Here is a 20,682-nt window from a genome sequence, read left to right as displayed (position 1 = left end):
TCTCTGCTTACTCTAAGAGCATCTGACATGCTGCCAGATGGGGGTCATATTAAAATCAATGGAAAACCTAAAGTTTCTGAGATCCCCAACCTCAAGAAACGCTAGCACTGATCAAAATACATCAATGTTACCTTTTTTATTAAAAAGTATTTTATAGAGGCTCCCATGGTGGGAACCGTTTCTGAGGCAGTCCTACAACACCCAAAAAAGCTATGCCACCACAGCAGAGCACATTTTGGAAGCAGGTTTGAGCAGCTTCTAAGCAGAAAGATGGTTCTAGGCTGCAGATCAACATTTTGCTAGTGGTTCCTGTGCCCACAAAAGCACCCTCTAGCTTTAGGTTGGGGAGATTAATCTTGCAAATCTAGAATAAAAAGGCAAACGAGAGCACAGAGCACCCCGCCACAGAATCTTGTTCTATGGGCATGGGAGCAACGCAGAGAAATGAAGGAGATGAACTGCATAACCCCAAAGTGAATTACAAAACCCAGCAGATTTTCCTGTGTTCCTAGCTTTTAACCCACCCAACGAGTTCCCCTACTGTTTCTAACTGTCCCATTTCCTTCCACTCCTGACATACGGTGTTTCTGCTTCTTATGTTGACCTTAGTGCTGACAGCCTCAGGTCAAATTACCCAGCTGAGCTGACCTCAGGGATGGCTGTAGCTTCTTATAAACTTTTGCTGCAATTCCTTATGAATTCTACCTCAAGAGAGGCTTTTTTTTGTTTTGGTCTTAGCTTTGCTAGTTCAAAAATAATGCCATTGTGGGGGTTACACGGTGAAACATCACACAAGTAGTGCAGGAATTGTGTGCAACCAGCATCTAATTTTAAAATCACACACTTGAGAAAAGCATGGGACCTGCTGGAGCGTCCAGAGTGATTTGGGATTTTGAGTTTATGGGACACGGCAAAGCCCTTCCTGGAGATGGCAAAATACAAACTGAGAGCTGGCAGGGTGGGTCAGGGAGGATCAGCCACATCACTCCGCAGAGGAGTGCTAAATGCCGGGTGCCCCCAGCAGGCCTCGCGGGTCACTCTGATGCAGAATCAACCGCAAGGGACTGGAAGTTTTATTTCGAAGGTTAGATTACAAAGTGGATCAGGCAGAGCGTCTATGTGTCTCTACAGGGTAGAAATACATATTGGATGCACACACCCAGCCAACTGGTTCTAAAGCTTTTAGCACCTATCCATGTGCTACTTGGCACTGGTCACGCCAGGGTCATGCAGACTGCCTGCAGGAAAGAAGCAGCTCCCAGAATAGCAGCAGTCAGAGCTTGGGGTATTCACACTTCCCAACACAGGAATCCAAACGTGGCAGCTCCTCTGCCTTAGGTCCCCGCAGTCCAGAGGGAACAACAGGACGAGAGCAGCACAGGGTGAGAGCAGCTACGCCAGGCTCCTGCTCTGCATTTCCCTCAGCACAGAGGACTTGTCTCTGCTGGCAGTACAGGGAGCGTAGCCAGGTAAGCCTGCAGATACACTTCTGTGCACCCACGTTTGTATCCAGGGGCAAACTTGAGTTACAAGAGCAGAAAATCTGAACGCCAGCCAGATAACTCGTGAACAGAAACCGGCCGCCCCAGCGCACGCATCGTGTAGGTACCCTCCGCTGCACCACGGATACTCAGAAACAGTTTGCAAAGCTGTTATTAAAATATGCTGCAGGAAGCACATGTTAAGAAATGTGGACAATTAAGTGAGGAGGCAGCTGCCAAGTTCCCGACATAATCGCTACAACAGATGGGATGTGTTTTACAGTAGATGGAGGAGGGCACGGAGATGAAGGATGGCACCAGCGCGAGAGCAGCCTAAATAGCAAAGGAAAGACAATAGAGAAAACTATTAACAGTTGGGAATTTAAAGGGAGCTGTCTGCATTTTTAAGGCCAAGGGAAATAATTAGGTTGGCAGCTCCAGGGTAACACACTGCAAAGTGCTGTGCCATCTACATTGCCAGAGTTTTCTCATGCAGCTTCTTGCAGTTTTGCCAGAAGAGTCTCTAGCTTGCTCCCTCTGCTGGGCATTGCTCTTCGGTGGCCCACAGAGATCCCATATATCAACCAAATTGCATGTTTTCTGCAAAGCTTGCTCTTTCTCTCCCCGCTCTGCATGTTCTGACACATGGATTTTCCCCAGCAAAAGCTCTTCCCCCCGCAGCCAGCCGGCCCTCCAAGCTGCTGGGCTCTTCTCACAGACCACTGGAGTTAGGGAAGGAAAGAATCATTTCAAAAAAAAAAAACCACACCTCAATTCCTTTTTCTTTGCCTGGGGCTTTCCCTAATTAGCACAGTAACAAAGCCATTCCACGGGGCACCACAGGATCTACTCTTTACCCCGGTCCCCAGGGCTTCCCTTTCCCAGCTCACAGATGGTGCTTTCCCAAACCTTCTGCCTCGCTGATGCAAAGAGCCCCTCCAGTGCTCTTCTCTGCTCCTTCCAGAGGCATCTGTGTGTATTTGGCAAAATAAGGAGTAGGCTGCAATTCCTACAGAATTGGTGCTGACTTAGCTTTACTGCAGAAGCTGAACTTGTTTGTGAATGAAGCCTGAAAAAGCAGAATGAGTGCTGGGCTGGAGGTGGGCAGGTGGAAGGACAGTAGGTCCTGAGCAGCACTCACTGCTGCTCGCCCGTTGTCACGCTCCAGCTCTGCGCAGAAGTGTTATACTCGGCTAGGAGCAGAGGGGAGAAAAGGAGCACGTTTGAATTCTGAAGGTACCCCCACAACTCGCGCACACGAGCCAGCCACCGCAGATGGAGCACGAATACTGACGGCACAGCGGGGCCGCGGATGCCCTCGGGTTCACAGTGCAGAGGCACCTCTCTGAACACACATCTGGCCGCAGCCCTGCGGGGCACGAGGGCAGCACAAACGAAAGGCTCTTGACATGCAAAGCGATGCCGTCCCTCTGCTCGTCTCCCTGGCTGGGCTCCTCCGAGGATACCTGCGTGGATGAGGCATAACGAAAGAGCATCCAGGAAAATCAGCTAATTGACCTCCAGTTGTTCGGTGCTTGCTGGGAGATCAGAAAAACAATCCCAGGATGTCTCCTGTGGTTTGCCAGCATCATTTGCGAGGAGGTGGTTGGAGATAAATGTAGCTGTGAAATAGGAACACTGCTCTAAAACTACCAGAAAAGGATCAGCCACGAGAAAATTTTGGAAACAGCTGTTTCCCAAGACCTTTCTGTAAAACATTTGAAGTCTAAGCACACCGAAACACCCTCAGAAGTGGTATGCAGGTTGAAGGATACTAATGAGTCCCAGAAGTGAGCAAGCCCTGCTGTCGGAAGAGCGAGCGAGCTGTGTAACTACACTCCCCCTTGTTCCTTGACAGGCTGCTAGCTGAAGGGCTATCGTTTCCTCCTTAACCTTCAGCCCCTGGAGAAATACGAGCAAAGAGCGATACGAGCTCCTCCTCAGGAGGATGTTGAAGGCCAGCCAGAAATCACACTTCACTCGGAACCGCTGTAGCACCTTGTTGCTATCTATTTGCCAGCAGCGTGAGAAGGAAGACGACAGCACTAAAACCGTCGCACCTACAGCTTAGGGTCCATTTTCTGCTCCCAGCCTCGCCCCTCCGTTTCCCATGGGGAAACTCACACCTAGCTCTGACCCCCAGGGAGGCAGCTGTGCTTAGAAAGCCTCATTTTTCTAAGAGATTTTTTTCTGAAAGCTTTTCTGACATTATTTTTAAGGGACTAATCAGAGGTGGCTTGATTTCTTCTTGTGAACATCCTTCTGAATTATCCCCCCCATTATTTCCTTAATTATCAAGCAAGGCAGCATTATAACAGCTTGGGGAACGAATTGAAAACTCTATGAGAGCTCCCAGAGCTTGACAGCAGAATTTTATATCTTCTAAGTTGGAAACACTTCTTATCAAAATGGGAAATATAATGTTTATCTCCCAGTCATGTGTGCCGAATAGCTGTATCACCCTGAGACCACAGCGAAGCACTTCCATCGTTTCTCAGCACACTTGTTGACAATGCCACCACATTTAAAGGGCAAATCCCAGGCTTTCAGCTTCTAAATTCAGGTGGAGTTGAGGGACAGTTGTGATTAGGCATGCATTTAACCAGCCTCCTAACTATTTGTTCAGGTACAAAGTTGTCCCAAAGATGCCACCCAGAGTCTCTGGAATACAAATGACACACGTACCCCATCTGACTGGTAAGGACTTTCTTTTTCCTCGTGTTTCTTGAGGAAATTTAGACCACCGTGGCTCTGACTTCAGATTAAAGCACTGGGTAGAGGTGAGAGTGGGGAAAAAAAAGGGAGTGGGGGGTGAAAAATCACCCTTACAAGACGAATAATTCCAGGGGGAAGAGACAAAGGAATAATATGAATAGACAACAATTCCTCAGACGTCTCCGAACGCTTCTCAAGTACGTGATGAAGAGTCAATCAGCATGGCAGCTGGACAGACAGATGCTCATATGTCTTACCAGCAGGATTTTAATTATTAACTCCGAGTGACAATTCATACTGTGGTGCTGCAGGAGAGTGTGCTTTGCTCTGGGAAGGGGAGAAGCTTAACACACGACTTCAAGCACAGCCTGGATGTTCAGGAGGTAGCTTCCAGCAGCTCACCTTACTAAATGGCCAGATGGACCAAAAAAAAAAAAAAAGAGAGATAAAAGAGGAACAAACCAGAAAAGGAGGACCAGCGGTCTGGAGAGCGGGCTAGCCACACGTCCCACCAAGCACAGCGATACAGAGCAGTACGGAGCTCTCAGACAGAATTTCTCCCAGGCGCTGGCGTGCTCAGAACCGAGCAGGGACAGCCAGCAAGGCAGCGCTGCCAGAAGCCTCTCCTAGCACATCCCCATCTCGCTGCCGGCGCTGAGATGCAGCCTTTCAAATCCAGATTGCTGTATCTCTTGCCTGCTCGCTGGCAAAGCACTTAAAGCCGAGCTAGCATATGCTAACACCCGGGGAGGCCTTTCCAGCAGCAAGGGAAGTGCTTTCTTAGCCACTTGTGCAGATCTATTTGTGCCTGTCCACCTAATGAAATTCTGCTGTGCCATCTTTCACACTCCTTTATTCCTGCTAAGAAGAGATGGCAGAATAAAAAATGACAGGGTAGAAAAATAGAAATCAGGACAGTTTAGCTCTTCAAGAAGTAGAGAATAGATTCACAGAGCAGGAAAGAACATTTTCCCTTTGGATTACAAAAATTCAGAGTAGTTATAACCACCCTGAGCACAGCTGGCCAGGACAGCCTTCCTCAGGGTTTCCTTGGCCAGGAAAGAGTGAGCGCTGCAGGAGGAACCTGGAGGACAAAGGAGCACTTCAGGAATTGTAAAAGACAGGAGAAAGTAGAGGGTGGGAAAAGACAGACAGATGACCCAAAGAAGGAAAGGGGCGGTGGAGGAGCAGTTGCTTGATAAAGGAAGGCAAACAGCAAGCCCCACAAAGTGCTGTTCAACAACTGGGCACCTACAGCCCATGTTCCATGGATGACACGGTTTGTGACAGTCTCTTAACCCCTGCGCTGACTTGTTTATGGGCTGAGAAAGGACCTTATCTCCCAGACTCCACAGCTGTGGTGTCCCTGCTTTTTGTTTATTCAATCATCCAGGCACAAAAACAAGCGTCCGCGCCCACCCCAGCCCTACACTGCCCGGCGTTCCCCTGCCTGCACCCTGTACTCTCTCACCGGGGAACTCAGGTAGAGGCATCACAGCAGAGAGGATTACTTGCAATAAGTGCACCTAACCATCATAATAATTTCCTCATTCTCTCATTCTCCAGGTGCATCCTAAACGTGTTGCGGCAGAAACCCTCGGGTCCTTTCTCCCTTTTCTCACCCCACCTGCGTTATCCCCTGTCTCAGTCGCGCTGGGCTGTCGCTGCCAGCCGCCGAGTTAACAAACTCCATTCTTTCCATCTCGGTGCCCTCTCTGCATTTTGTCATTATAAATCAGCCAGCTGCTGACAGGCCTCCCCGGCAGGCTGCCCTTGCCAGGAGCACCGCGGGGCGAGCCCGGTGCAGGCAGGAAAGCTGCTCTCCCCCTCCCTCTGCTCCCTCCCACAGCCCCACCAGGAATCCCAGAGCAAACAGCACCCAAAAGCCTCCCTCAGAACTACCAGCCCCTTGAGGGACTTGCACAGGAACACAGCAAGCGTGAAAACGCTTGCCTGAAACACTCCCTAGCCTGTTCATGCTTAGCCTGGTAGGTAAGGAGTTAGCATTTACCTGACCAGCTCCACCAGCATCGCTCCAAAGCTCTTCTAATATCCCGAATCTACCTGCTTACTGCCAGCCTCGTTACAAACTTTGATTTCCCAAGAAGCCAAGGCCCCGAGGGCACCAAGGCGCCTGCTGCTCCGAGTGCCCCCCCCCCGGCTGATACTCGCCCCCCTCCCGGAGCCTGCTCTACGCATTCCCAGCCGAGCCCCGGTGTCCTCCTGGGGCCTGATCCCGGGACTGATGAGATCAGTGAGACCCACTGATGTCAGCTGGTGTCGGATCAGGTTTCCCGAGATGCGGCAGGAGAACAATGCTGCCCACGTCTAGCCAGCCTGTGAAACATCACGCCGTCCTACGGAAACTTCAATTCCTGCTCCAAGTGCGTCTTTTCTTCTTGTGTGGAAATGAGGTCTTGTTTTGTCATTGCAAAGACCCAAAGAGCTTCAGATACAGAGAGGAGAAGCAGCACCATGAGTTTTCCTTACAAGACAGCCTTTTTAAATGAACGTAACACATGAAGAATAGAGGAAAGGCTGTAAAGGATTTTACCACCAAACCAGCACAAGTAATCTTTGGTTTTGTTCCCACCCCCCAGGTGCCACTAAAGCAGCAGTGTGACATTTTCATTGCAGCTCTAGAGAGAAGTCCAGAGTCGGTAACAGCACCTCCTGAAACCCAGCCCTACCAAAAGTCCCCTATCGCAGGAGGCATCCCGCAGGCTAAGCAAAGCTTCCTTACGTGCTGGCTTTGCTGAAACAAACCCCAGCACAGAGCAAGGTTACGAGATGAAGCTCCTCTGCAGTGGAGAAAACGAAGTTTGTGACGCCGTTTGAATTGCAGAACAGCAATCACCCGACACAGGGCAGGTCGGGATTAGTAAACGCAAATATCAGCTGGATGGGAGCAAACACTGGCTGTCAGGGAAGCTCCCAGAGCAGTTTTTCAAGCCAATGTTTTCTCTCAGAAGGGAGCTTTAAAATGGTTAGATAAACTTCTTTTTTTTTTCAGTTGGTCACAGCCAAGACCAAGAGCATCTCAGGCTGAGCTTCCAGCCCGTGAGTAATCGCTGTTTTGGGCAAGAGCTCCCTCAAAGTTCCTAAAGATAGTTGTGAGGGGAAACGGAGATTAATTGAGGAATTAAGAAATTACATTTTCTTATCTGCAAAGGATTTATAACGTCACTCACAACTCGCTGCAGGCCTAATAAAAAAACATAGTGCGGTTCCAATTATGACTGCAACTTAGATGTATGACCTGGGAATTTAGGCCAGATGTGGAGTGCTCTGAAGTGAGCCCACAGCCCATAATCGCTCTTAGTCCGCTAAGCTACAGCAACACTTCGTACTTCATTGCTTGCAGCCCAGGCTCAGTTTAGGCCTTGCCTCCCATTTTTATTATTTCTGACTCAGTCCTCAATAAGCAGGCAGCAATACTTAGCTTATTTCAGCCTCAAAAAACCTCACAGATATTAACTCACAACACCCCTGGACAAGGACTTATCCCAGCCACTTATAGCTGGCCAGCAAAGGACTCCAGAAATCACATTAGCCCTCCGCACCACAAGCACTGCTTCTCCCTCTGCAAGAAAAGCAGCCCCACGGTATGCAGGAGGCCAGGGCCAGCTCCCAGCACCTTAACCCCACGCCAACCTGCCACCCCTCCTGCCTCCCTCCTGGCTAAGCACCATGCGCCTTGCTGCAAAAGCCCGGGCACTTACCCCCAGAGCCCCTACTCACCTTTGAGAGCCCTCCCACTTCTAAGTAAAAACAGATGATGAAGATGTTCCAGGTGACCCAAATTGCAGTCCAGATGGCATACTAGAAGGGAACGGGATGGGGAGAGAGAAGCAATAAACGTGAGGAAGTCACTGGAATTACTTTATATATATGTGATCCAGCTGGGGACAGTGAAATGCACTGAGTCAGCACCGTAACAATTTTCTCTCCCTCTGTTTCTCGTATGCAGAAGGTCCCTTGCCTAATTAGAGACACAGGGACAGAGCCTTGGAACGAGTGGGAGAGCTTCTGCTATGTCCAACATCTCTTTCTCCCTCTCTGTTGTGCAGTGGCCTGGTGTTACTTTGGTGCTAGTAATAAACATCTGAAGTCTTCCAAGTCTGGAGTAAGCACAAAAGTGCGGCACACCAAACGTGTTCCTACACGCAGCCAGGCACCTCCTGCTAAAATTGTTTGCAGTGCTCGTGCCTGATTTCCCAAGGGCTTCACTCAGTTCCTCATCACTTGCTGCGTCCCACCAGAGAAAAGGCTATGAAGGGCTTTGAAAGGCTCTGAACAAAGCGGATATTACTTACCACCACTATGTAGCGAGGTCTGTATTGAATAGTGCCAAACAGGCCAAGGATAACGATGATGATGTGGAGGAAGTTGGCTAGGATGGGGGCCCACTGGTATCCCAGGAAATCAAACACTTGCCTCTCTAACGCAGCAAGCTGGAAAGGAGAAGAAAAAGGAGAGTTACAGCCTCTGCACTCACGAAGTTCACTGTCAAGGTTTTGACACGCTCCCCGAGCAAATCACTGCAGCAGCTGAAGTGGTGACTCCCACCCCAAAGCAATTTACTGCCCGTGAACCAGGTCAGTAGGACAGGACGTGTATCCACAACCACCCTTCTTTGCGCCTCTCCTTTCCCCTCCGATGGCTGAGCTGATGTGGACCAGCGAGCTCGAGTGCCTTCGTGGGGCACAGCCTCTCCTCTGTGCGCTTTGCCACGGGGAGGCTGCCCGGGCAGAGGGCAGAGGTGACAGCAAGACAGTAGCACCTTAAACGGCTGCAGCAGGACGTCCAAGAACTCATTTATCAGAGCCGTCAGCATCGCTCCATCATTCCTGACACCTCTCACATTTCTGCTCTCCAGCGCACATCCATCAAGGTGAGAGGGAGGAGGGAATTCTCTCCTCTGCCTTCCCCCAGCAGAAAATGCTGCCACCCAGCAAAGAAATTCTGCAAACACGTCAGCTTTTGGGAGGACACAGCGTTCCTCTCCAGCACTAATAGCCCGGTTCAAGGCTAGTACTATGTTCTGGAAATAAAACTCCACTACTGTTGAGGTGCTTGGTCTGATTCTCAAATCATATTTGCTTAAAGACGTGCTTTTCTTCTGTAACCATTGTATCAGGCAAGCAACTGTTCATCTGGATCCGAACAGTGGTGTTAGGCATGCAGCTGCAAGAGCAAAATAAACACACAACTGCACGCTAGCCTTTACATCCCCACAGCTTTTAAATATTATAAGGGAAACAGTGAGTGGAGGGGGCAAAATGGTTCCTGCAGGTTTTTCCAGCAGATTTCAAAGAGCATCTTTTCCTGTGAATTTCAAATGTGTTTCATTAGCGTAGTATGCTGCAATTACGTTATGACATTTCATATTTATTTTCACTTAAATAAATCATTACAATTTACCATTGATAGTCAATTTAACTACTAATTAGACATTAAGCTTGGATGATCTTAGTCTACTATGTGTAACCAGCTATGAAACGTGAACCAATCTTTTCCTGGTTTGGCTTTTAGATGGCAGGTGGGGGCCAAGCACTGGGGCTTTTGTAAAGGTTTAAAGCATTTAGGGATGTGAGCGGCTGCAGGACCCAGCCAAGGCATGTGATGGGGGAAGCCACATCTACCGAATGACCATCGTTCCTCCTTCTTCCCAAATCAGTGGGCAAACCACCTTCGTATCTCTCCTGGGCTGTGAAGGTATTGCAATTCTCAACACTACCTTGGAACTTCAACCCAAATCTCTTTTTCAAAGAACTCGGCGTGAGGGGGATCAGTCCTGGGTAAGGGGGATGAGTCGTGAGCAGCTTTCCCCCACTGACATCTCTCTTCACCGGCAAAGGGGTGCAGGAGACTGGGGAGGGAACGGAGGCAGTCTCCTGAGCCTTCTGCAAAACAATTTTCTTCCCTTTGAAGCAAGAGGCCCATTCTGATCAGTTTGAATCCCCTGGAGGATGCTGTGGGATGGCCGCGGGCGGACCAGGGCAGGCGCTGCCCAGGGCGCTCTCAGCCCCGTCTCCCCCAGCACAGATTGTCTGCAGCTCGGTCACAGGTTAACAGCTTAACCTCTGAGGAGGGGATTACTGCACATACCTTAACGATATTGGGGGAGCTGGAGGTGGCTGGCAGCGGGTCGCTTGTCTGTGAGCGCCTCATCTAATCAGGCATTTAATTGGCTTGGTGCGGCGCGGTGGTGCAGCAGCGTGTGCTGCCCGGAGCTGGCACGGCGCTGCCTCGGTTGGCTGCGGGGACACTCGGGGCTGTGCCCTGCAGAGATAACATCCCCCTGCTGCCGGGGGCACCAGCACTCAGCTTCGCCTCCTGCCTTCAGGCAGGAAAAGGGGATAAAGATAGATCCTTCCTACCCGTGCTGTCTGCCTGGGGTTCTCGCGCTCACGGATCAAGGCATCCACATCTAGAGAAGTGTTTTCTTCTTTCCGTTAGGGCTGTATGAAAGGGGACAGCCTGCCCTTCGACATCTTCTTGATGTTTCCTGACTTGTTTGGACCAGGGGAAACACTGCTCCGTGGCCTGAGAGGTACCCAGCTGCCCTGGAGATGATTTAGCTGGGTCCCTGCAACCAGTGTGAGCGGAGCTCTCGCAGGACGTGCCAAGCTCAGCTGACCTGGTGCTGTGGTGCAGCTCCTGGAGAGGTTGCTGGCCCACCGGCTTCACGTCACACTTCCTTTCTCCTCACTGCCCTCATCTCCAGGCTGTTTCTGTCCCAAATTACCTTCCTTTGCTCCTTACCCTGCATTTTTGAATGTTTTTGTGTGCCTGGGAGCTGCGGAGGGGATTCAGCCGGTGCAGAGAGCTGCTGTGCCCGTCAGTTCAGCTGAGGGGGGCAGGAGCTGGGTCGGTACGCTTCTGGGGGATGTGAGCGCTCAGGCAAGCTGCTTCCTCATTTACACAAAGCAAAGCAATTTTCTGGAAGATGTGTACTGATGACAACCCCAAATGTTACTGATGAAACTCAGCTCTGTATCACTGACATAGTGAGCCTGGGCTGCAACCCAGCTGTCAGAAACGCAGCCCAAAGTTACCCTGGGCTTGTCCCTGTCCCCCTAGGAATCTAGGATAATTAAGAAAACATTTGCTAAAAGCCAGCAGACAAACAAGCATTTCACTCGTTACACTACAGTTCTGTGTGCAGAGCACACCCATTAAATGCTGCTGAGGTTTGCAGGTAAACGGGGCCGATGTCTGTGCGAGGCTGGCCTCGGTCTGGGGCTGGTAACAAAGCAGCAGATGCAGGGAACGCGGCCGTACCCTTCGCGCCTGCTTCCCTCAGCTTGGGCAGAAACAGCAGGGCCAGGGTTTGCCCCTGCCGACGTGGACAGATGCACCTGCACCCCTCCACTGAGCCCCTCTTGGATCCTCTTGCTGAGCAGGGGAAATGCCGGCTTTCGCTGCCGCTGCCAAGGTTCTGCGGAGTAATATCCTTGCTGTAGCGTGCTTTATGATGATTCACACTATTCTATTGAGAAACCCCGTTATATTCTGGAGATATTGGTTGTAAAGAGAAATTTCACAGATTGCGGAACAGGTTTCAACCCATTCAAAGCTGACAGGACCTTTCCATCAGGGAGAACAATTTTTTCTTCTTTATGACTGTTCTTATTAAAAATAGTATTCCTTCTGCTCTTCTTGCTTTTCTAGACCACAAGACATTTTTACCTTTCACTCCTTGAATTAAATTACGTGTTGCGGTACTAAAATCAGGATAGTGGCAGACTTTCTTCTGCTGAAATAAACCACATTTCTGCTGATCCGAGTGAAACTGGAACAGCAAATAAGCACGTGAAGCAACTGTTAGCCGTGCAAACAAAACGAGCTCAAGCTCTCCGTCAGGCTATCATTCATTTATACAGCTGGGAAAGATAAGAAAGGCAGAGAAGACGTTCTGCAGCTTACGGAGAGTCCTATCGCGTGGCTCACACACAGAGAGGGGCTTTGTGAGCCAGCAGGATGGGACGTGCTCAAGGGCTTCACGCCATTAAAGCCTCACCAGAGAGGAGATGCTGTACCCGAGCTGGAGGGGAGCATCGCCTGATGGACCCTCCTGCAGAATAGGAAAACGGCCTCAGGAAACATCTCTGAACGCGGAACCGTTTCTTGTCGGAGGGCTCCGACTGTTCCAGCTGTGTTTGCGATGGCTCCGGCAGCACGGTCTCACTGGCGGATGCTGCTGCCAGCAGGACGCTCTGGGGTGATTTAACGTGGGCTGGGGGGTGCTTGTTTAAATTCTGGTCCTCCCAATCTTTCTGATTGCCTCATCTTTGCTTCAGCTGTTGTTTCTGTCATGCTGGTTAGCTGGGGAGTCCAACCTGTTCCCTTTGTGCCTCCACAGTGCTAAGGAAAAAGAGGTGCTGGTGAACAAATCAGTTACCCGTAATGCCTTAACTCCCTGTCCTTTACACTCTTCTATCAAGACAATGCCATCAGCTAGATTTGCTCTTCTCAGTTTACTTAGACAGGGACAAGGCAAGTTTTTATGTACTGTCTTAATGAGGGAAAGATTTCTTCCATAAATTCATCAGATCGTCTCAGTTTCAGTTTTCTGTACTGTAAATGCATGACTGGAGACAAACCTTCCCAAAATCCAGTGCTGTGCAGCCTTGGGAGTTCGTTTGAGGTTTGCCTTTGTATTGGGCCCATAGCTGTGGTTTGAGCTGGTCAGAAAATCTCCTCTTCTTCCAGAAAAGATTTAGACTTTTCAGGAGCTGACTTTTAGGAGTGATACCTGGTAGCTTCAGGTTTTGACGAGGCAGAATTTTCCCTAAAATCGGGAGACATTCCCTGTACAAAATGTGAAAGAATGTTTTACCCAGAAACCCAGCCAATTTTCCATGTGGACAATAAAAAAAGCCGCTTTTAAACTCTTGTGCTTCCCGTGACTTTCACCACAAGAAGGACACAGCCTCACGGACCGCTCCAACTCTGCACTGCCTCGTTCAGGGATGTACACAGCCGCCCTGGATCTCTGTGTGTGGACCTACAGCTTTGGCACAGACAAAATTGCGATATAAACCCCCGATATTTGCTCTCTTGCCAAGCCCAACTGCAAAAGTGCCTGAGCTGCACCCCTCGGTCAGCAACGCGCTCCTCGGATTTTCAGGCCCGCCTGGCTGAGTCCCGACTCGTTGACTCGGCTTTTGGTCCCCTGCCAACCGGCCTTGCTTTTTAAGAAGATGCTCTTTGTTTGTCTACTGTGCAAACACCAGCAGGGCGGCCAAGACTTTCACTGAGAAAGGTCACGGGCCTTTTCTTGAGGAGGAAACTTGCGCTGATTTCCTGCGGTATTTTGGCCACGCAGTGGTTGATGGCTTGGGTTCAGGGCGAAGTCACAGCACTGCTGTCCCTATGAGACATCATGTAACGATGAGTGCTTGAGTCCAGCTAGCTGAGACAGCAGGAAGAAATTAAGAAAGTCTCAAATGTCTCATTTTAAAATGTATCTATTTGGGGTTTGAACGCTTTTTTTTTTCCTGGTTCTTCCAGAACAGTTGAAGTTTGGCAATGCCAGACACTTGCCCTGCTTATTGTTGTTGCTCTTATTATTGTTGCTGGCATTATTATTCTTATTACACTATTGTCTTTCTGTACAATTGCTTTGTTTTTGTAAATGGTGAAACAAGACGAGATCTAAAGAACCCTAAACCCACGCTGCAGTACAATGAAAATAGCAGCAGTGAGCAGAAACTTCTCCGCTGTACGCCAGGGCTTATTCAAGGTGAAGATTTTGTGGGTAGAAAAATTATTGAGTTAAACAATAAGCTGGCTTTTACCAGAGTGGCTGCATCTCTAAATAAATATTAATGGTCTTAATAGCTGTTTAATTGAGTTTGTCTGAAAAAGAGCAATTCACTGAGCCGGTGCTTCGCATCCCCCTGACCGAGGGGCTCGTTTGCTAGGTGCCACGTCCTTGTCTCTTCCGAAGTCGGCATCTCACGTGCTGATCCACGCCGCCTTCACGAAATCTCATTTTTCTTCACTAAGTGTTGTCAAGGAAACCTTCCTCGGGGCCTTGTGATCCCCAGCTCCCTTCCCGGCATCCCGCGCCGAACCGCAGAGGTCAGGGGACTAATTGCACGGGAGGTCTCCGTTTGTCACCCTGTCCCCCCGACGCGGTCGGTCCCGCTGGCCGCAGGACACAATAAGCCCCATTCTCTGCCCGCTTGGGTCCGTTTCCTCCCCAGGAGCTGCTTGAACCCCTTCTATTCACACAGACCTTAGGGAGGCCCCCCGGTAGCGGACCTTATATCTTTAAATCACTTATGTTTCCGAGGCGAACCGGTCACTCTGAGGGCCTGGGAGACAAATGCCTGCCGGAGGCAAGGTGGCTGGAGAAGGCACCGTCGCTGTGAGTGGGGTCACCATCCTGCCCAGGGCCCTCAAACCTCGGCGGGGCTCAGCACAGCTGCCCTGCTGTCGGGTCCTGCTGCTACACAGCCCGGCCGTGGGCCCTCCCTGCCTCCCCCCGGCCTGGCACCTTTCTGCTCCCTTTTGTCCCCTCCCAGCATCGTTCTCGATGCTCAGGGGTGCCGCTGCTCTGGCCTCCATCCTTGTGGCTTTCTGGCACCGACGCCTTTCACAAACATCCTGGCTGTGAAGATCTGTGATTATGCAGCCCGAATGCTGCTTAGCATTCCAGGAGAGGCACGATCCTCGCTCCTCGGTGAGCACAAGGGATGAGACTGGCACCGAGGCGGTGCAGAAGCCTCTTGGTTTCACCTAGAGCCTAGGTTTGTGCACAGCAGCAGCATCACAAACCAGAGCGGCACTGTTCCCTGCGCTCCTGACTCCCGATAGCATCTGCACGCTGCTCTGATTGCTGATTGCCAAGATTAGCAATCAGCCTAAATTAATAAGCAGGTGCCTTTGTGAGCCGGGCAAAAAAGCACTCTGACAAGAATGACAAACTCGTTCGGTTTGTAACCTATGTCAACACTCAAACCTAAGTTTTCCAAACATAATTAGATTAATCTGTTGTGCCCACAAGACCCCCTGCCCCCAGCTTTTTCTCCTCGCGCAGTTTCAGAGCTCTGCTTCGGCTCTCCAGCTTCGCAACAGAGAGGGGGCACTGGAACAAAGGGGATGTGACTGCTTCCAACAGACGCAAAAATAATGAGTTTCTTCAACAAGTACCTGACATTTTCATCAGCCGGCTGCTCCACAAGGCACAGCCTTACCCCGGGCTCTGTGCTTGTGGCAGCCTTGTTCCCCTCTCCAGCTGCAGGACTTGCAGTCCCACCCTAGCCCACCTCACACCAACAACCCCGGGCAGGGACCTGGGGGGAGCCTTCTCCCACCAGTAGCACGAATTTCACTGTTGAGCGAAGTATATTAAAGACGTGCCATTAACTCCCCAGCCATTTCCCTCAGGAGATCTGCTACCATTTACGAAGCCATCTAAACCCTATAAAGGCTGTGAGGCAGAGCAGTGTTGGAGATCAGCAGGAATTTAATTTTCTAATAGGGAGATTTATTTCCTACCAACAGGGCATTACGGTGTGTGATCTCTGCCTCTGCTCAGCCAGGAAGGCTACCCAAAGTTTAGGTTTGTTTGCCTGGCAGGGATGGAGGGAAAAAATACAAATACTTGAAAATTAGCAAAGGGGCTGTTAGCTATAGGGACTGACCCTATATCCTCTGACTTGCTATCTTAAGCATCGTCTGCTCAGCTAAAAGAGACAGATATCAACTTGCTGTGGCATCTTGCTGCCGGAGGGAGGGAGCAGTCCCATAGCCAGGACCTGCCCAGCACACAAGGCTGTTCGGATGCGCAGCTTGGGCCAGGACTGCCCAGCCTGGCTGCTAACGGTGCAGCTCTCTGGAGTCTCCTGGATGTGGGAGCAGCGGTTTGGGAACAGCTTGCAGAGCCCCAGGTGCACTAGAAAGGTTTCAAAAGCCAGGGGTTCGACCAAGACTCCCAGGGTGTATAAAGCTCATGAGATACCAGTTGGACTCACACAGTTTAGACAAAATTATTGCTATCCTTGCTATTTTATAGGCATTTATTGCAAACTGCAATTTTATTTTCCCTCTGGTTACCCCAGAGTTGATTTATAGCCTTAAATATGCTACGGGCAGTTTCCCAGAGGAGGAAGAAACTCTTGCTTCAGGCTCGAAAAGCCAAGCTCAGTTCATCCCCATCCTGCCTGCATGCAGCCCGAAGAAGGCTCGCTGTGTCCAAATTACTCAGAGAACATCTCCCACCTTTAGCTAAAGGGACAAAATTGTTCACATTTGGCGTTCCCTGCACAAATCTCACTCATGCCTGGCACCTGCAGCACTTTCCCTTCAATAAAACTTAGTGAGGGCTGTGAGCAAGAAAAAATGCCTCTCTGGGAGCACCTGAAGCTGCTTTCCCCAGCCAGGGGAACAGGAGGATGTTTCCTGGTGTGCGCATGGGGCAGCAAAGCACCAGCAGGGCCTCGGAGGTGCTGCACGGAGCTCCCTGCGCTCCCCGTCCCGCTCCGGCCGCGCCAGCAGCCGCTGTACCCCTGCACGCAGCTCGGGGGCTGGAGCAGCTCAGCCCCTTAATTAGGTCACGAAGGGATCACGAACAAAACACAGCCAGGGCCTCGGAAGGGAAAACACATGCTAGCTCTGCAGCCGGGCCAAAACTCAGGAGGGGAAGGATGCCAGAGCAGGAATAGCTCTTCCCAACTTTGTCCGCAGGAAAGCGCAGCACCCTGTCTCAGTTTCTGCTCAACAGCTGGGTCCCCCCCTCCCCGACACTGTAGCTAAGTGGTAGTGTTGCTTTAATTTCCTCTTGCTCCTGCTGCAATGCCAGATTGCTTGGATATTCGTAAACAGAAGGAGTTTAATGAAAATTATAATTAGAGCCCTGCAGTGCTCTTGCAGGTCGCCTTTACGCTGGGCTGCCTATTTACATTACAAATCAGGCTGGTGTCACTGCCGAGTCTGCAGCCAGGGAAGGGAATTCATTAAAAGGGAAGTGCAGGGTGGCTGAGAAATAGGGGAGAAAGCAAATGATATTGTTATTATTAATAATCTAGGAAACTGGGAGCTGCCATGGTCTTGCTGCGACTCCGCTCCGAGAAGAAAAGCCCATTTGCAGTCATCCCGCAGCGGGAGGGGAGACAGCACGGCCACCCAGAAATTTCCACTGGTAATTACAGCACAAGCGGACCCTTTCTCATGGAGCATCTGTTTCTCATGGAAAGCAGAGAGGCAATGAAGATTTTATCTCCCCCCACCAGGACACAGAGAAGTCCTCTTAGCACTTCTGCTTCCTAACGCCTAGCTGTGAAGTTGTGGGGTCAGGGAAAGACATGTGAAGCCAAAGGGCTGGGTTTCCCAGGATTTCATAGCTTTCCCATTCCACCTGCCAGCAGCTACACGTGATGCTTGTTGCCTCGCTGTAATGCCACGAGCAGCAGCTCCTTGAGAAAGACAGAAGCCTTCGCTCAGTTCTGCACTGGAGCATCGGCTAACGCGAGGTGTGGTGTCCGTCCAGCTGGAGCCACGTGCGGCAGCGCCCCGTGAGATCTGGGCCCAAGGAACAGGAGGGAAAAGCCCATGGGAACAACGCAGAGGTCGGGTACGGGTGCACTGACACCCAGCCTGGCTCCTACAGAGAACAGGACAAACCAGGATCCATCTCCTGCGTTTCGTTCTGCTCCCCCAAAGTGCTGCAGCAGAGGTGTTAACCTTCTGTTTTCCTGCCTATGGAGTGCAATTAGAAATAATGCCCTCATTTTGCACAAAATCTTTAATATTTCATATTAACGCATCAGCAGGAACCGTAACAACATCGTAACAGGGTTTTCCTTGGATGCCAGCGTGCCCATAGGGGTTACAAGAGGTGTCATTTTAGGCTGGGAACCTCCCGGTGCTGGTCGCAGCACCAGACCCTCACCCTGCCCCTCACCATCAAGTTCACAAAGCGGAGCGCTCACCCCGCTTCCAGGCCTGCGTCCCCCCAGACTCAGCCCTGTCGCAGGGTCCTGATGCTCAGCAAGTCCCAGCAAAGGATGCTGAGGCAGTTCAGGCTCCGCACTGCTGCCTGCTCCAGCTATTACTCTTACCTTGCCCTCCGCGGTCGGAGGATATAACTTCAGTCTAATAAACAGCTGGGAAGTCAGGACAGAGCAGATGAGCTAATGCTGCAGAAGTGATTGGATTTATATATCAAAACTGACCCCGGAGACTTTTCCCTCTGCACGTCATGACAATATGCAGAAAGTTTTCAGACAGATTAGAAGCTGGAGGTGTTTTAGGAGTATGGCCACGAGCGTGCCAAGTGATTCGCTTGCACTTCAGGCACGCTATCGTCAGTATAAAATCACCCGTACTGAGACAGCCGAGTTTTAATCATCTCTAGTAACACTCTGTTGTTTATGCTCTGCCAAAAAAAAAAAAAAAGCTAACATGAAAATGTGCTTATTTCAGTTAAAAAGCAGACACAAGGAAAATTCCCCTTGAAAAATTGTATTGTGAAAAGACGTAGCCATTTTCCAGTTCCAAAATCCATCTCAGCGCATACTGACCAACTCTCCCCTAAAGAATGTGCTAGTAAACTTCCAGGCCAGTCATCGGAGCACGAAATGAGAAAGCACCGGGAAGAAAAGAATATTTTGGAAATGAAAACCATTTAACAGTCCAGCTTCTGGTTTCAGTAAAACGCTTTTGATAGGAAGGGTTTTAAATTGGAACAAACAGGCAAACGACCATTTTCCTACAAATAGGGACTGGCAGAGGCTTTTGGGGTATTGCAGGAATTTTCCAATAACCACAGTCCCCACAAACAACTTCACTTCTACAGAGCAGCTAGAAAATGAATCGATCACTATTGACTTTCATCTTCCGATTGCTTCGCTGGGAGGAAATCAATCCTGCTTAAATCACGGATTAATTACTTTTGTAATCGCAGGTAACAAACCCAGCTTCCCTCGCCTCCCTCAAGACCTGTATGCTAGGGATGCTTCGCTTTGCCAGCCCATCTAGGAGGCAAAGCCCAAGGGCTGGGGACTCAGGTATCACCAACGTCTCAGCGCTGCTGAAACCCATGCACGGCCCCGGCAGCATGGTCCTGGAGTTTCCCGGGGTGCCGGGTCCCCTGGGTGCCAGGTCCCCTGGGTTTCCTCCCCAGCTGCAACCTCCCCGTGGGCATTATGGATTGGGAAGCAGAGATCCAGCTCTCTTTCCCCCAAGCTAATAAGAGCAGGAGAACAGAGTCCCATAAACTGCTCGAATAGATTAAACGAGTAAGGGTGAAGCACAGTGGAGATGGTGGAAGGTTTAGGCAGTTTGGGCGAAGAGATGCTGATGGGCAGCCCCCCTCTCTCACGGTTTGTGAGCACCTCGGGAAGCACAGTCTGTGCCGGGGAGTCAAAATAGGGCCCGAGTGCTTCTCTGCTGCCGACCGGCTCGAGTGCTGGGAGTGAGTGCTTGGGTGGAGGGCGCTGGGTCCAAAACGTGAGAAGGAGCCGTGGTGGAAGTCAGTCAGCTCGTGGTTTTCGTGCCCACCCTTCCCCGTGCCGTGTGTTCCTGTAGGTGTCAGCTACGCTGTACTTGAGAGGAGTTCGATGAGACAAAAGATCCTTATCGGGGATTTATTGGCAATACAGCATTGTGCTAAAAAAAAAAACCACAAGATTTAACAAGTTCTCTGACGTGTAGTAATGGCATTGACCATACTACTTTTTGTGCAGCATTCCCTTTGTTTTGGCGTTTCAGTCCGAGCAGATGATGAAATGAGACCCGTGACACTCCCTTTGATGGAGGCGAGCTGCTGCCGCCTTTCCAATGGTGTAAATAAGGACTCGGTGCCTTTTAAAAAGCATTATTTTAAAAGGAAAAGCCTTTTGAGCGAGGCCTGGAATGGGGTTATTTTCCACATGACCAAGCGTCAAAAGGAAAGCAGCAACCCCGTCCGTCCTCTTATCACCCTTCCCGAGTCCCCCACTGGATGGATTCGTCACAAGGTGAAACGGGAGCGAGTCCTCAATTTATTATCATTTTCTACTCGTCCTCCTTAATGCAGCTCCTGCCAGGATGAGTTTGCTGGGGGAAAGCGGACTGAAACCAGGCCTTTCAGCCCGCTGCTAAATAGGACTGGGGGGAATTTTGCTCTTGGGGGAGGGGGTGGATGGTCCTCATTAGGAAGGGAAAATGTGCAACGCGGGGTTTTCGCCGCCCGCTGCCCGGCCCCCCAATTAGGGCGGCTGAGACAAGAGCGGCGTTCTTCTGCGGGGCCGTTTGTGCAACGTCACTCGGCCATGGTTTATCTTACGAGCATAACTTCTCTCGTCTGTTGTGCTACCCAATTTGTTTGGATTTTTTTGCAGTCCGGCCAAGTGTCTCCGTGTTACTGGGGGCATCTTTTGGCCCCCCCACCAGCCCGCTCCCCAATTAAGTGTCCAGGAGCATCCCACAACCGCCAGGCCCCTCCTCGGCCGCGCTCCTCGCGCGACGTTCGCGTTCCCCTCATCGCTGC

General features: G+C 50.6%; 1 protein-coding gene across 4 annotated transcripts in view; it reads right to left on the bottom strand.

The window, feature by feature from the left end:
• The window catches only part of NKAIN4 (sodium/potassium transporting ATPase interacting 4), a 49,345-nt gene that overhangs the window by 16,581 nt on the left and 12,082 nt on the right, over window positions 1–20,682 (bottom strand). For 3 of the 4 annotated variants that reach the window (XR_013939967.1, XM_080557862.1, XM_080557861.1), the window contains exons 2-3: window positions 8,513–8,650; window positions 7,938–8,018 (exon numbers count right to left, since the gene is read on the bottom strand). Coding sequence is in view for 3 of the 4 variants with exons in the window: in XM_080557862.1 (XP_080413988.1) it covers window positions 7,938–8,018; window positions 8,513–8,650 (219 nt within the window). In the remaining variant the exon portion in view is untranslated. Of the gene's footprint in view, window positions 1–4; window positions 2,204–7,937; window positions 8,019–8,512; window positions 8,651–20,682 lie in introns of those variants that run through there. The other variant, XM_080557863.1, reaches the window with a different exon arrangement.

The sequence above is a fragment of the Anser brachyrhynchus genome, assembly GCF_964034855.1.
Source record: "Anser brachyrhynchus genome assembly, chromosome: 16".
Taxonomy (NCBI): domain Eukaryota; kingdom Metazoa; phylum Chordata; class Aves; order Anseriformes; family Anatidae; genus Anser; species Anser brachyrhynchus.
This window is presented reverse-complemented; position numbering and strand designations above follow the sequence as displayed.